This window comes from Olea europaea, unplaced genomic scaffold (assembly GCF_002742605.1).
Source record: "Olea europaea var. sylvestris unplaced genomic scaffold, O_europaea_v1 scaffold703, whole genome shotgun sequence".
Lineage (NCBI taxonomy): Eukaryota > Viridiplantae > Streptophyta > Magnoliopsida > Lamiales > Oleaceae > Olea > Olea europaea.
The window spans coordinates 66,074-83,492 of NW_019265425.1; the positions used below are offsets into that span (position 1 = coordinate 66,074).

Genomic DNA, 17,419 nt, shown 5'->3' on the forward strand with positions numbered 1-17,419 from the left:
GACCAAGCCCAAATTTTGGCCTTACTTGACGGGTTGGCTGAGCCCACAAGCCTGTTCGTTTTTATGCAAAGTTTTTTATTGTAACTCCGTCACATTGTATTTGTAACTTGTCATGCATATAACACATTCGTTGTAAATATGCCTCCAATTTTATTGAATCATTTTGTCAATGTAAAAAATTTCTAATTGTTTTTTGTAATTTCAGATTTTCACAAAAATAAAAAATAAAATCGACATGCTCGTGGGCCTGCTATGCTCGTTTGACGTTTGTGTAAATTACATTGAGTACCCTATTTAAGATATTAATTCCAATATTACTTTTCCACATTTTATACTCCAAACATATTGACATTTTGTAAGTAAAAAAGTGAAAAACCAAATCTATGTATGCTTCCCGTGATTTGTGCTCAATAAATTAGATCACCAAATCTTTCCCTTTTCAAAATTCCTAATTTCAAGCTTTACCTTCTTCCATGATTTATCCAAATTTCCTTTAGTTGCATTCGAATTCTGCTTTCCAAACCCTAATCCCTAAAGCCAAGATTCAACATCTTGTATTCTTTGTTGTCCACCATAGATTTGACTTCGATTCCAAAGAAGAAGAAAGCCACCAAATCTAGCGTAAATTTATCTCTTTTTATTGGATATTAATTTTTATGTTTTTAGAATTAATTATATTGTATATTTTCCCCTCGAAAAAGCTATTTTGGTTCTTCTTTTTCCTTTTTTGAAAATTTATGAATTGCTAGTTCAAATTTTATAATGCATAAAGATTGTTCTTGCACTACAATTTTCTATTAATCCAATGGTTTCCTAGAGTTTGTATTTGGTATTTAAGCTATATTTTTCCTTGAAAACTTTGATCTTGTGAAAATTTAATTTATCACAATCGGTGTCTAATGTTCCCAATTTAGGATATTGAAACTAAATGTTCATCAATATTATATGGTTTATAGCTGGTCATAATATTTCCTCTCACATCAAAATGACAATCAAAGATGCTTAAAAAGACAAAAAATACAATCAAATCAAAGGTGGATCTAGAAACAAGACTTGTAAAGTACAGGGGTGCACTCATGATAGAATGACATGTAACCAATCACCACCACTGAATAAAATATGAAAGAGGAAAGAAGCTCGTAAAGCATCCAAAATGGTGATAAGATTTGATCAGATATGCTAGACTAGAGACAGTTGCATTTTTTAATTTCTAATGAGCTAAATTCATTCAACATGTTGTACTCCATTCGAATATATCGATTTTGATGAAAACTTATTGTTAATGAAATTGGTATTTGAGTTTGAAATGCATGTTTACAAGTAATGGACGAGCATTCTGCTTTTTTGTAAATTCCGAATGGGCATAGGTATGAAGATTTTTTCGAAGCAAAAACTTGTTGTAAAAATTTTGTTTCGCAAGTGTACGACCCGTAACAAGTAATAGTGGACCTAAGAGTTCGGATTGTCGATCCCATAAAGACTATTTTTTGACACTTAATTCAATTTTTCTTTAACAACTATTTGACTAAAACAAATTAAAGGTTGTAAAATCTGGGTTTTAATCTAAATTCTAGAAAATAAATGAATGTTCACACGATTGGTTGGAGAATCAAATAATGAATGGATGTTATGGTATAATAACTTCACCAATTGATCACATTTACATCTCAAATTAAAACTCAATTCTAATGTAGTGCTCAGTCGAATTCTCCTATTTTATTCAATTTACCCCTCTCGAGTTTTCATTGAACCTATTCAACTAATTAAATTTCATATCTCTATGCAACTTCAACTTAGTTTAATGAATTCTATGTCCTAGGAATTCAATTATGATCGCAATAAATGGTATAGGTATCTTTACTCGTTATACCAATGTACTGAATTTTACTACATGGTCTAAATCCTAAACTCATATCTTTATTTGTAAAGAATTCACAAAACTCATCAAATTATTGATCAGATAATTTAATGCATTCAACTCATAGTAAAATCAACACATGAAAAAATTAAAAACTGAAAATTTTAATAGAGAATGTAAAAAATCCCAATTGGTTACATTACTCCCCCTAACAATGAATTTAGTTACTCATAATGCAAGAAGAAAAGTAGGAAATTGTCTTAGAATACATCATCGAGTTTGTATTAAAGATGTAGAAGAAAAAGTAGAATTCTTGCACCAAGATCTCTTTCCTCTTCCAATGAATTCTTATAATCTTCAATTGCTTGGTATTAATTTTCTTGAATTTCCCTTTTGAATCTCCCTTTTTGTTATCTCGTCTCCAATATGTCAAGAACCCTTCAAAGTATGAGAAAGATGTATTTATAGATGCCCCTCCGTTTTGTGTAGAAATAGAGTTTTTATGGATTTTAAAACGGCCCAAAAAAACGCACCCTAAATACTCAGTCGCAGCGCCTAAGTGCTACGAGACAGCGCATCAGCGCTTGGGTGCTACGTCTTCAGCGCCTAAGAGATGATAACACCTGGGCGCTATGATTGTAGCGTCTAGACGCTGTCTCTTGGGTTCAAATTTCATCTTTTTTCAATTTCGTAGCGCCTATCCGCTATGAATGCAGCGCCTAAGCGCTGTCTTTCTGCCCCAATTTCATGTTTTTTGTCTCTTTGTCCACTTTAATACCTCTTTTCACATCGCCTCTCCTAATCTTCAAAACAACATTAACAAACACATCAAAAACGTTCTATACTCACAAGATCTAGCATTTAATCAAGCTAGACTTGTGCAAAATTCATGAGTGAAACAAACTCATCAAATACCCCCAAACTTAACCGTTTGCTAGTCCTCCAGCAAACAAACACATCAAACAATAAAATCATCCAAAGATGATACACACACAACTAGTCAGTTAGACGGCTTGTCTTTTTGGCTCAACATTGATAACATTATATTATATTTATGAATCGTTTGTAGCGAGTGTTAGGTCGATAACTCCCCGATTTTTTTGTATACCAAAGGGTACCAGGTTTCAAGAGACTCCTACGGACTTAATAACTCGAGTAAAAAAGGTGCATGTGTGAGACTCAGCTGAATACGTGCAATATTTCTTCTCTTATAAAAAGAAGCAAAATTTATAGGGGTTAGATTTCTAGCATTCGATCATCACCAAGCTTATACCAGAAAATTAAATACACTCCACACAATCTTTTTAACATGCACGGAATCACCACAATCTTAAATCATTTCTTTCGCCGGTTAGAACGCCCCAAATTATAATGTACACGGTTAAGGGGTATTGACATTCATGGGTTAAGGGATTACACACCTAAGTCATCTCTTTAGCCTATTGCATGAACCCTCATGTGCATGTACGACGCTCAACTTAATACTCGTGCATAAATGTTATACCGCTTCATATGGATAAGCAGAAAATCCAATTAAAACATATGATTCATCCACAATTCATAAACTAATACATGCTCTCAAATATATTCATCATACTCGACAAGAATATCTAGCTCACATAAGCATACAGAGTATGAAATTTCTATTTTGTTTTTTGAATAAAAACACAAACACATAAAACAAAAAAAATCATGCATAAGCATTCAAGAAACTCAATAACGTAAGCAAATGATGTCACTCCCCCAAATTTAACTAAAACATTGTCCTCAATGTGAAATTTAAAGGAAAAGGAGGAGGACTTCCGTGAAATATCAGTATTGCCTATGATGTTGTTGTATCTTGGTGTTACATTTGATCAACTCTTCTTCTACATTCTTCCCCAAACTTGAGATTTGTCTCATTTTCTCTATGTCCATGTTGGTTTGAGTGTTCCGCGACATCATATTCCTGAAAAATTAAATTTGAAAAATTAAACTCATGGAACAAGGATTACTTAGCTCAAACATCTAATAACCAACTTAATTACTCCAAGACTTATGCGTAGAAGGGGTATGGGTGATGATTCCTAAATAAACTATAGATTAAACTATCCTAAAATTTTGAAAACAAAATAAATAAAATAAAATAAAAGCTTGGGTTGCCTCCCAAGAAGCGTTTCTTTTAAGTCATTAGCTTGACTTGTGCCGTTGATTTATCATGGTGGCTCAAACCAAGTTATTTTATCATTGTACTTTGTGCAATTTTTATTGATGCAGTCCTTTTTTGCTCCCCAAATTTTGATTTGTCCATTCTTATCTCTACCAAGAAATTCTCCAAAATTTGATTTTTTGTTCTGACAGCTTCGTTGATCAGGTGGCTCTTCTTCATCAATTCTACAACAATCATTTTTATTGGGAGGTTTCTCATATTGGATGTAAATATTGAATATCTCCTGCTTGTCCTCCACCCTCAAGATTAGTTCTCCTTTCTTCATGTCAATAAGGGTTCGTCCCGTTACTAAGAATGGCCGACCCAATATAATTGGAATGTCTCGATCTTCTGGTATGTCCAATATAATGAAATCCACAGGAAATATTAAATTCCCTACTTTTACGAGTACATCTTCAACTTTGCCAAGTGACATTGTGATTGTTTTATCAGCTAGTTGTAGTATTATTGATGTTGAGTTGACTTCACCTAGTCCCAATTTCCTGTAAGCAGAATATGACATTAGATTGATACTAGCACCAGTGTCACACAATGCATTAATTGAATAGGAATTTTCAATTGAAATTAGTAAAGTAAAACTCCCTGGATCCTACAATTTAGGAGGCAATTTTCTCTGAACTCTTGTACTACTTTCCTCAGTTAATACCACAGTTTCAAACTTCGGAAGCTTTCTTTTCTTTGTCAACATCTCTTTCAAAAATTTCGTATAGCTTGGAATTTGTAGTATCGCATCAATGAACGGAACATTGATTTGGAGCTTCTTGAGAACATCGAGGAATTTTTCATAGTTTGTGTCTTGTTTATTCTTCTTGAGCTTTAGAGGAAAGGGAATGGGAGGCATGTAAACTTTGTCTAGACTCGGTGCTTTAGCAGCTGATGTTTCTGTACTTTCTCCATTTTCAGTTGCGTTTGGTGCAGATTTTTCTACCATTATAGCTTCACCAATCACTTCTTGGTCATCTTTTCTTTTGGGTCTCTCTATAGTGATCTCTAACGATTGTACCTTGCTCTTTGTATTTATGACATGAATATTTTGCTCCATCGACTTCTTTCGAAGGTTTTGGGGAAACGAAAGTGGAGGTACATATGCTTTAACTTTTACGGGGGCCCTGGGTGGATCGTTTTCCACTATTTTAATTACCATCAACTGTTCCTTAGGATTTATCATTGTATTGTCTAGCAATGTCCCTTGTGGACGTTCTGCAAGTTGTTGTACTATCTGACCAATTTGTGTCTCCAGTTTCTTGATGGATGCCTGCTGATTTTGAAAGTTCGTGTCAATTTGTTGGAACACCTTGTCCGTCTTTTGCACATATTGTTGAAACATCTCCCCTAAACTTGGTCTTCTTTCTTGCTGAAAATTGTTACCACATGAGTTGAAATTACGAGAGCTATTTTGAATAAAGTTTACTTGTTCATCTGAAGAAGTGAGCATCATGCAGCTTTTTGTAGCGTGATTTCTCCCACAATTCTCACATGTTGAACTGGCCATCATTGCATTTGCTCCATGTGTTTTCAATTTTACAAGTAACTCTACCTTTTTTGTTAAAGCTACTATCTGTGCATTGGTAGATGTTGTGATGTCTAATTCACACATTCCTGCTGCCTTTGGTGGTACCACTCTTTCTGATGAGAACATTGAATGTGTGGTGGCACTCAAATAGATCCATGGTTTGTTGCACTGATTTTCCTATGATCGATCCACCAGCAGATGTATCAACTCGAGATTTTGACACTGGTGTAAGTTCGTTGTAGAAGTACTGCACTTGGTTTCCTTGAGTGATTCCATGGTTTAGACATTTTCTCATCAGCTCATTAAATCTATTCCATGCCTCGTGATAGCTTTCTCCCTCTTTATGTTGAAAAGTTTGAATTTCCAATCTGATTTTAGCTACTCTGGCTGGTGGGAAGAATTTGTTGCAGAATTTTCTAGTCAGTTCTTCTCATGTAGTAATGCTGGCATGAGGCTCCGCATCTAACCACTCCAATGCAGCATCTCTCAATGTAAATGGAATAATCGTAATTTTATAGCATCTTCATTGACCCCTGGAGCATGGAAGTTCTGACAATTTTTGAGAAATCTGGAGATATATGTGTTTAGATTCTCATGAGGTAGCTCGTAGAATTGCAGAGTGTTGCTAATCAAGTTAATCCAATCTAGCCTGATTTGAAAGTTATTCACCCCAAAATCTAGATACACAATACTGGAGCGCATAGGTGTTGCTATAGGTGTCAAGAACATTGATACTAGCAAATCACCTTCATTTATTTCCCTTTACTCATACTGCTGTTCCAGTGGTGCCACCACTCTTGCGGCCATTTGTCCAATCGGCTAAATAGGAATATGAATTTCTTGATTGTCAGCCATTTGATGTTGCTGTCTTTGTTTATGTTCTTTGCGTTTTCGTCTGAAGGTACGTTCTATCTTCGAATCAAATGGTTCACGATCATCGCCTCGGGCACGGAGTATACAACGAACACAATTTTCTGTAAATAAAAGAAAAATAAACAAATCAAATAACAGTTAAAATAAAAAAATAAATTAAGACTAAAAGAAACAGTCCCGGCAACGATGCCAAAAACTTGTTGTAAAAATTTTGTTCCGCAAATGTACGACCCGTAACAAGTAATAGTGAACCTAAGAGTCCAGATTGTCGATCCCATAAAAACTATTTTCTAGCACTTAATTCAATTTTTATTTAACTACTATTTGACTAAAACAAATTAAAGGTTGTAAAATCTGGGTTTTAATCTAAATTCTAAAAAATAAATTAATGTTCACACGATTGGTTGGAGAATCAAATAATGAATGGATGTTATGGTAGAATAATTTCACCAATTAATCACCTTTACATCTCAAATTAAAACTCAATTCTAATGTAGTGCTCGGTCAAATTCTCCTATTTTATTCAATTTACTCATTTCGAGTTCTCATTGAATCTATTCAACTAATTAAATCTCATATCTCTATGCAAATTCAACTTAGTTTAACGAGTTCTATGTCCTAGAAATTTAATTATGATCGCAATAAATGATATAGGTATCTTTACTCATTATACCAATGTACTGGATTTTAATACATGATCTAAATCCTAAACTCATATCTCTATTTGTAAAGAATTCACAAAAATCATCAAATTATTGATCAGATAATTTAATGCAATCAATTCATCGAAAAATCAACACATGAAAAAATTAAAAACTGAAAATTTTAATAAGAGAATGTAAAAGATCCCAATTGGTTACATTATTCCCCCTAACAATGAATTTAGCTACTCATAATGCAAGAAGAAAAGTAAAAAATTGTCTTAGAATACATCATCGAGTTTGTAATAAAGATGTAGAAGAAAAAGTAGAATTCTTACACCAAGATCTCTTTCCTCTTCCAATGAATTCTTATAATCTTCAATTGCTTGGTGTTAATCTTCTTGAATTTCTCTTTTAAATCTCCTTTTTTGTTGTTTTGTCTCCAATATGTCAAAAACCCTTCAAAAGTATAAGAAATATGTATTTATAGGTGCCCCTCCGTTTTGTATAGAAATAAGGTTTTTATGGATTTTAAAACGGCCCAAAAAAACGCGCCCTAAATACTCAGTCGCAGTGCCTGGGCGCTACATCTTCAACGCCTGGGCGCTATGATTGTAGCGTCTAGGTACTGTCTCTCGAGTTCAAATTTCATCTTTTTTCAGTTTCGTAGCGCCTAAGCGCTGTCTTTCTACCCCAATTCCATGTTTTTTGCCTCTTTATCCACTTTAATACCTCTTTTTGCATCGTCTCTCATAATCTTCAAAACAACACTAACAAACATATCAAAAACGTTTTATACTCACAAGATCTAGCATTTAATCAAGCTAAACTTGTGCAAAATTCATGAGTGAAACAAACTCATCAATTGCAATAGGATAGATGTTAATATTGCAATTCCCAATATTTTATTTACATTGGATGAATATTTTGCAATCTGATAATACACAATGATCTTTATTAAAATGGATAATGTCCTATGCCACATTAGAGAAATAAGTGAAAATCTTACATATTGATTTTTCTAGAAGTGTATGTTTATAAAAATTATAAATATAATGTCAAAAAATATCTTGTAAAGTTCTTAACCTTGTAGATGATCAAACAATTGCAAGTTTTCATTTTCCATATAGCAGATTTCATGATTATCTCGTCAAGCAATTAATCACAAAATTCATTTAATTATACGCAGCTTCATGGCTATTGCCATGATTCAGTCACAAAATATTGGACATATTTAAGGTGTAGTAGTTTGATTTAATTTGTCACAATACTAAGTATTTATAGTATATGATGATGCCAAAAAATCGTACCTGGCATATCACGAACTTGTTGCTTGAATACCGAGCCCGAGGACCGAGTAAGAGCACGAACAAGGACTTCCGGTACCTGAAACAAAGGCAACGAGGTGTGTGCTCGTCGCCCCTCCGATGCTTAAGTCAGAGAGGGAAATTGTGTAAAAGTATGTGCTATAATTGTATTGTAAAGACATACCAGAATAATGGAGCTGAGTCCTGTATTTATAGATGTCAGTGGTTGAGTTGTATCAGGATTCAACCACCTGTAATCTTTGTCTTGTACAGTGATTGAGTTATATCACAATTACCACTTTAGGTTTGGCATGAATTGTAATACGTTTAGTATTTAGATAATGATAAACAGTTGAGTCATAGGAGCACTAAAACTCGCAAGAGACTCGAGAAGAGGACAATATTTTGGCATGTGGACCCGACCTTAGTAGGACCCGATTATTAGGTCCGACCTATGAGAGGCCCGACCACATTTTAAAGGATATTTGGAGATGAGAGTGGTCGAGGTATTTACCTCGGGCCATGCTTGAAAGTTCGGGGTCGGGTTATAATTTTCGTACACATCAGTATATAAATTAGTATAGAGTATTTCATGATTTGTTTTGTCTTTGGGTATATGGAACTTTTTCCCTCGACGTTTCCACTCCACCCCTAATTCTTTTAGAAGAGGAGTCCACCGGCCCAATATATATTTGCAGGCCCAACCCGCGCCAATTTTATGCCTCTAGGGTTTTCTCAGACTTCTCCACTTCCTAATACGGCATAACAAACCCCCACCCCGCCAATTCGATAACGAGCAGCCGGAAATGGTGAAGGGACGTCAAGGAGAACGTGTCAGGTGCCTCCATACACACACATATTTATGTTTCTTGTCATTATTTCACTATACTTTTGTCTTAATTCCATGTTTGGCTGCAGGCTATACGTGAGAGGGACGATACTGGGGTACAAGAGATCGAAGTCGAACCAGTACCCGAACACTTCGTTGATTCAAATCGAGGGAGTTAACACCAAGGAGGAGGTGTCATGGTACCAGGGGAAGCGCATACATTTACAAGGCCAAGGTGAAGACGAATGGGTCACATTACAGGTGCATTTGGGGCAAGGTCATTAGGCCCCATGGAAACAGCGGCGTTGTTCGCGCCAAGTTCAAGTCTAATCTTCCCCCCAAATCCATGGGCGCTCGGTCTTTTTTTTTTCTTTTGTTTTTTTTTTCTTTTTATTTTTTTTTTTTTTTTTTGGTAACATTTGGATCTATTTTTCTTATTTCGATACTGTTTTATTAATACTATTATATGCCACTTTAACGTTGCTTTTGTTGAAAAAATGTTACTTATAGCTTCAAATTATTAATATGTGGCTTTTTCTTTTTCTTTCACCTCCCCTGAAATGTAGTTCTTTGCTTGATAAGTAGGCTAGTTGCTGCGGTTAACAACTTTGAATGTATTAAAGTTGTTGGAGGCATTTCGAGTTGTGCAATGGGATTGGTCTTAGTTGAAGATAACAGGCAATGTTGAATGCATATGAGATTAATTCACCTTTCTCATTGTTAATGCATCATACTTGCCACATGGTAAAATAATGTTTAAATGTATCAAATTTTTGCCACTTGGGATATTTGAATTGTCTAATATATTGTTTGTACAATTCCATCAATGTTGTAAAAACCAGTGTGTTTAAATTCAATTGTGTGGTATAAGCCACCTATAGAAAACTAGTTAAGCAAATGGTTCAACTGATATTTAGTGAACATGCCATAGTTTTCCTGGTTTTCTATTTGAAATTGAACAAGAATTCGAAGCTCAAAATTCCTTCACATTACAGAATGGTCTCTAGCGATTCCTTTTTGGCTTTGTTGAAGGAGCTGCAATTTGACAAAAAAATTGTCACACTGAAGTTGGCCTTCATAAATTTAAAGTGTAAGATGTTGTGGCTTTCAGTGGGTCGTGGATTGGGTTGAGGTGCTGGCATGTGGTGGATTTTTTCCCATAAGATTTTAGATCAGTTGAAGGCTTAAGAAAAAGTTGTGCATGTTCCAGTGTTGTTCGTAAAGAGAATTATTATTCCATTAGAGATAATCATAGGCACGAATACCATGGAGTCAAAATCTTGAAAATAATTTTTTCTTTCGGATTCTTTTTTATTTCATATATTGTTAAACAGAATGTATGTATGTTTTTTGACCTCTGGCTCGACCATCCTCAGTTACATTTTCTCCTGATGTATTACCTCTTCTAATTCACTTCTTGGGTTGGGTTTTAAAATTCCCGAGTTTTACATAATTGGTATACCAAGGCATTGGAAAATTTCCTGAACAATTACTTTAGTCTCCGATGGTTTGTCTTTGAAGTAATATTTTGTTGCCACCCTATAATTTGCTAGAACTGGAACTTTATGATCTCCCCATAATTGCCATTGCATCCTAATCCTAAATTCCTAATCTTTCAACTTTTCTTCTCTTTGCAGTGTTAAAGCTGCAGAAGGGAGTGAAGTCTTAGCTGGCTTTAGAAGGTTCATATTCTGTAGTCATTAGAGATTGTATAATTTCTTTGTAAGAGTTATATTATTAGTGGCATTTAGTGCTTTCTCGAATCATACTAGTGATTTCATTTTTGTCGTGTTTGTCTATTGATAAGAATTGGACTTGCTATATATTTTTGACAGGTTGTGTTCCATTTCAATCATATAGTTGACTCCCAAGTGTTGATTTTTTTATTTTATTTTTATTTTTATTATTATTATTTTTTTTGAAATTCTGAAAAATGCTGACCCTGTTTGCTAGAAATTATTGGAGATTGCTGGGTTTGGGGAGATAAGATTTCCGTTTAATTTACATTACTAATTTTTAATTTTGATAAGCTAAGCTATACTATGAGCAATTATATGGTAGAAAATAGAAATACTTATAGCGAGCTTGCGAAGTATTTATAAATAGATAGGATTGGTACTTATGGATCTTTTGAAATATGTGAATGAAAATGATTTAAGGGTTTATAAATTGTTAATAAAATGTACATGAAAAAAAAACTAGTTTTTTTTTATGGATATGAGTGGACACATGATGTCTTCAGATTCGTTCAATTTCATACAAGAATACCCTATGGCACGATTAGTTAATCAAACATCAAATATGAGAAATTGAATATAACAATCTTTTTATTGCCAAAAAACCCAATTATCTTTATTAATTCTCTTAAGTTAGCATACTACTTGATAAAGGTGGCCTTGGATATATCTCGTTGTTAGAACATTTGTGTTGTTTTTTCTTCTCATGTACCAAAATAAATATAAAAATGCATAGCCATTTATTAATAATGATATACAAAGTTTCTTTAATTTGTTATCAATATTCTAACATTTCAATAACAGTACTACTTAGAGCTTGTTTAGAAGAAATTTTCTACAAGTAAAAAATATTTTTTTGAATAGCGTGTAGTTAAAAAGTAGTAAAAGTTACGAATCTCATAGAACGTGTGTTCAAAAATTATTATCAAGAAAATCTCTCCCAAACGTACTTTTAGATCTAAAGTACAAACTAATTAGGTACTTAGATACATATTAATCTCTTTACATTTAAGCGAAAATTGTTCACTTCTACCTTTACGTGTACTTTAGGCATCTTAAACTTAAGACCCTATTCTTTTAAATGACTCCTTAGTTTATGGAAATCAGGCTACACTCTCGATGCAACAATTGCATGTGGAAATCTTTCCAAAGAATCGACACAAAAAGGGAGAATGAGAGCTTGCAAGATGTTTCCATTTGTCACTTATTAAAAGGGGGTTAGTGAAAATTTACTAATATAAGACGACAACAAATGAACAATTTAATGGCAAAAATATGATGATTCAATTAATTAAAAATAATATTTTACGTGCCGTGCTTGTAAATTAAGCCATGTAGCATATCAAACTCACTCTACCCAACAAACAAACCCAGCTGCTCTAGCGACGTTAAATCCAACGTTACGTGCCGGTCGTCGCCATCTCCAAATTCTCTCAATTACCCCTTTCTCTATTGGACTTCATTCATTTTGACCACTCGTATTTTACTACTTTCTTCACTAGCTTAGCCCTAAAAATCAATTTTTTAATAGATTTTAATAAAAGTTGATTAAGCCTAAGATTTAGCTCCATTATTCTCAAAACTCATTTTCGATCAAACATTCTCCCATAAAATAATTTTACAAGTAAATTCAAAATTTATTTCTAATTTTAATTACATATTCTCTTTAAAATCATTATTCCAAAACCTATCTTCCCCCTCCCAAAAAAGAAATGGGCTCATATAGGGCATAAATGTGTGATTGAAAATAAATTTAAGGTAAAATGACTTTTAGGAACCAAATAGAGGCTTAGTTGTAATTCTATTTAATTCCCTTTACGATCTGACTTTGTCGAGTGGTTACCAAAATTCCTAATCGTGAATAGTCAACATACCCACTTTACTTCGATATACATTAATTTGAAGCAATTTAATCCTAAAAAATTTCAATAGAGCGAGCATATAGAATTCATCTTTTCGTTATAGCTATACAAATAGTCCACGTGCATAGAAAATATCGTATATTTCTATTAAAATCACATTTCTTTTAAAGTTTTTTAATACTAGTCAAAGTTGAAAAGTAAAATCTCGCTTTATATAGTTGAAATGTGAATGCATGTCATTATAGTTGAAATGTGAATTCATGTCATTATCCTTATAAGACTTCTCTTACCATTTGATCTAGATTTTGATCCTTGCAACAATTTTACAAAAAATGACAGAGATAAACTTATAAAGATCAATTTATAAAAGATTAATCTAATATAAAAACAAATTAGAGATCAATAGTACAATGTTTCTTATTTTATTTGTTGAAGGCGTTACATGGAATGCTCCTCACATTAAAAAAAATAAAAAATGAGCCCTCTAACTTTCAATTATTCCTATAAATTGCCCTCAATAAGTTTGAGAAGTTCCATTTTTAGTACATCCCTATATTAAATAATTATTTAAATAAAATTAATTTATATTTATTGATAATAAGGTACAATAGACTATATTAAAAGTTAGGGATAATGGCAGCTAAGACCCCAAACCTTTAAAAAAAGTTGCAAACTTCTCTCTAATCTTTTATTTCTTGCAGTCGTCACTCCAAACCTTTCAAAACATTACGAATGAAGTCCTAATGGATGAATTCCATCCATATTTCTGTTAGTTGACCAAAAAAATAGATTTTGACCACGTGTTAATCAATTATAAAAATGACAAAATGGTAACTTTATATTTTTCACATTAAAAAACTAAAATAAAAAATAACCAAAAAAAAAATGAAAAGGGGAAAAAAAAATTCTTCTCCCTCACCTGCACCCACACCCCAACCCCAACCCCTAACCTAAAATCGAAAATCCACTGTCACCACCACCTCGCCCGAAATCAACCATTCCCCCCACAACCATTGCCATGCTGCTATGCTACCACCACATCCCAAACAATAGCCACGAGAATACCTCCTTTATCATTTTTACCGGCCAAATTCGGATTAGCACTACATAAAATTGGTTCTTTAGATACAATCCCATTGGCATTCCCCAATCCGAACACCTCCTTCATTGTCTCCTCAGTCAAACCAGATTATAGCAAGATACAAGGAATCAACCACCACCCTTTTACACACTACACACAACATTCGAAACATTTGACTCGAAATTTATTGAAAATGAAACATAATTTGTTGTAATTATATTTCTTCAATTTCAATAAATTTTTTTATTGGCACCTTCATCTATTTTTTATGACAATAACAATATAAACACCATTATCCATGGAAGCCTCGAGTTGATCAACTTTAGCATTTCTCCGATGGCCTAAACTAGTGGCAAAAACTGCGGCCCTATTCGAGCTTGACACAATGCCATTTCCCATTACTTTTATCAGAATCTGAAAAGTCACCTAGAACGCTATGGAACGTTAGAAAGTTCATCTAACGCGGTACAATGTCAAATTTAAAATTTTATGCGTTACCAAGTTTACGTTCTAGATTACAAATTATTCGACCTTACCTACAAAATTAATACAATTAACAACAAGAATTCACCAATTCATTGTTGTTTAGATGGTTAAACATACAAGCCAATTAATTCTATGTTGAACTGTCGGTTTGCAATATGTAAAATAAACAAATCAACACAACTCACAGTTTGTTGATGGAGAAACCCAATGTAGAAAAAACTTCGGGACCAAGCCAGTGATGTCCACTATACCAATTCAGCAAGTACAAGTCATACCAAACTCTGTACCCAATCAGACCCGCTATTCCAGTCTCACAATCTACTGTCGTAGATACCTCTAACCTCCTGTTAGACTTTATGATCTACCTCTTTCAGTCTAATCTGCTATCCACTACAACCTCCTGATCCTTAGCTGATTGTATCACCAAATGGAATTCCAAGAACCACTTGTTCTTGTCCAATTCATTGCGCTTGACGTCCATATCTCTCAGTCCCTAATAAGAGAGTCACTTCCTTACAAAATTAAGGAAGACATGGTGATTTGGATTCACGAACTTTGATGTTTTCCAAATCCTTGATTGTCGGATCACAAAATGAAAAAGAATGAACTCACCAATGAATCTTGACTTGGATTGCTTGAAGATGATATGAAAGTGTATTCAATGTTAGCACAATGTAGCAACCTCTATCTCTTGACCCCAGACTTGTTTTATTTATACTAGGGGGTTAAATGTATCTTGGGTCGTGTAAAAATCTCGAAAAATGTGAATTAAGGTTTTCTGAATAGCATTATCGCTCGAGCGACATTCCAGTGAAAAGTGAGCAACACACTTTCGCTCGAGCGAAACAAGGGCGAAAAGCGAGCGACGTAGGTTCTACTTTTTACGCTCGAGCGATGGCAGGGCAAGAAGTTAACGAAATTTCGGCTTCGCATTCTTTATTTGATCCTTAGACTCAAACCCTAGTCCCTACCAAAACAAGTTTACAAAATTGTACCCTAAGTCCTTGACTTTTACAACATTGTTCAATGGAGTCCTCGACTTTTACAAATATACAATTTAAGTTTGTTTTTGTCTACAAAATTGCCAATTTCACTTTTAGATCTAACAGAATCCTCCACTGATTTCCTCTCCTAACTAATTTAGGATGTGGTGGTGGTGACGATGGCGACGATGATGGCAGTGGTTATCGAGGGTGGTGGTCGATTTTGGACGAGGTGGTGGTGACGATGGATTTTCAATTTTAGGTTACAGTTTGGGATTGGGGGTGGAGGATGATGGAGATGAAGATTTTTTTTCCTTTTTATTTTGTTTTCTCCTTCTTTTTTTGTTTTTTGTTTTTTTTATTTAAGTTTTTCAATGTGAAAAATATTAAGCTAACATGTTGTTCTTTTATAATTCATTAAAATGTGGTCGAAATCCAATTTTTCAGTCAACGAACAGAAATATGGATGGAATCCATCAATTATGGCTTCATCCGCAACATTTTGAAAGGTTTGTGGTGATGACTGCAACAAATGAAAGGTTAGGAAAAGTTTTGTAACTTTTTAAAAAAATTGGGGCCTCAAATGCAATTATCCCTAAAAGTCATTTAGCCCCTGTTTGAGCCCCATTATTCCTAAATTATAATGAGATGAATAGTATTTTTTTGAAAAATGAATAGTTGAAAAGTTTTTGATTTACGTGTAATATTATTTTATTAAAGATTGTGTGGTTAAAAGTAGGAGAGAGAAAAATTTAATTTAATGTAATGAGAAATAATGGGGGCAAACACATGCTTATACTATCAATGAATAAGAGGAAAATGAGACAACTTAAAAGAAAATCACGCGCTAAGACGGGGGAGTATTAACAACAGACTGAATAGGATTCAAACCGCCCTACCCCCCACCCCGCGCGCACTCCTTCTTGCTCTCTCCCTCACTCTGCAAATTTTTGGTCGGTCGTCTCCCCATTACATCTCAATTTATTAATATTTATCTCTATATATAATTCTGTATATCTGTATTATTATATATACAAAAGAGATAAATTTAAGATTTTTGATACTGTGTGATGAAAATGAATCAGATCCGTTAAATTTCATATCTATAACGAATGCGTTTGCAGATCTCCTACTTTTGTTAATTATCTGTGTATACATTTATACAGATAAATTTTGAATAGTTTCAGTTTGTGGGATTTATTGTACTGAAAGAAGATGTCGGCGATGAAATCAAATTCATCGGGCCGATTTTTCACGATTGGGTTAGTAGCAGCGTGGTACTCAACGAACATTGGAGTTTTGCTTTTGAACAAATATTTGTTGAGCAATTATGGATTCAAGTATCCGATTTTCTTAACCATGTGCCACATGACGGCTTGCTCGTTGTTCAGCTACATAGCGATCGTGTGGATGAAGATGGTCCCGATGCAGACCATAAGATCTAGGGTTCAGTTTATGAAGATCTCAGCATTAAGCCTTGTGTTTTGTGGGTCTGTTGTTAGCGGGAACGTTTCGCTTAGGTATTTACCTGTGAGCTTTAACCAGGCGATTGGGGCCACCACGCCTTTTTTCACTGCGGTGTTCGCGTATTTGATGACGTTGAAAAGGGAGGCATGGTTGACTTATGTGACTTTGATTCCAGTTGTCACAGGAGTCGTAATTGCTAGCGGGGTATGTATTTACATTTTGTTTGGATTATGGAGATATGTTGGATTTTTGCTTGTCTTGTTTTGTAAATCGAGATGTTGTTTTGTTGAATTGAATGTGTCTTTGTTTGTTTTGGGTGTTTCCATTGAACTCTGTGGATCTGGCATGATGATTTTTGTTTGATGTTGAAGTATTTTGATTGGTCTAACTGAAGTTCTAGGTGGTAATTGGCGTGAACCAATTATGATTTTGTTTATCGGGTGGCGGGGTTTCTTGTACTGTCGAAAAACAATGATCAGAAAATTATGTTTCTGATAATCTGTTATCAAGATAAGTAGGGGAAATGTCGAATGAAGGACTATGTTCTGTATGCTGTGTCGATAAAAAATTATTC

General features: G+C 34.1%; 1 protein-coding gene and 1 pseudogene across 1 annotated transcript; both read left to right on the top strand.

The window, feature by feature from the left end:
- Positions 1 to 9,099: 9,099 nt before the first annotated feature.
- LOC111390661 lies at positions 9,100 to 10,934 on the top strand (annotated as a pseudogene).
- A 5,278-nt stretch (positions 10,935 to 16,212) lies between these two features.
- LOC111390674 (probable sugar phosphate/phosphate translocator At3g11320) lies at positions 16,213 to 17,413 on the top strand. Its single transcript, XM_023015740.1, has 2 exons — positions 16,213 to 16,331; positions 16,545 to 17,413. Exon 2 carries the CDS (start codon positions 16,594 to 16,596, stop codon positions 17,206 to 17,208), a length of 615 nt encoding a protein of 204 aa, XP_022871508.1. The 5' UTR covers positions 16,213 to 16,331; positions 16,545 to 16,593; the 3' UTR covers positions 17,209 to 17,413.
- The last annotated feature ends 6 nt before the right edge of the window (positions 17,414 to 17,419 follow it).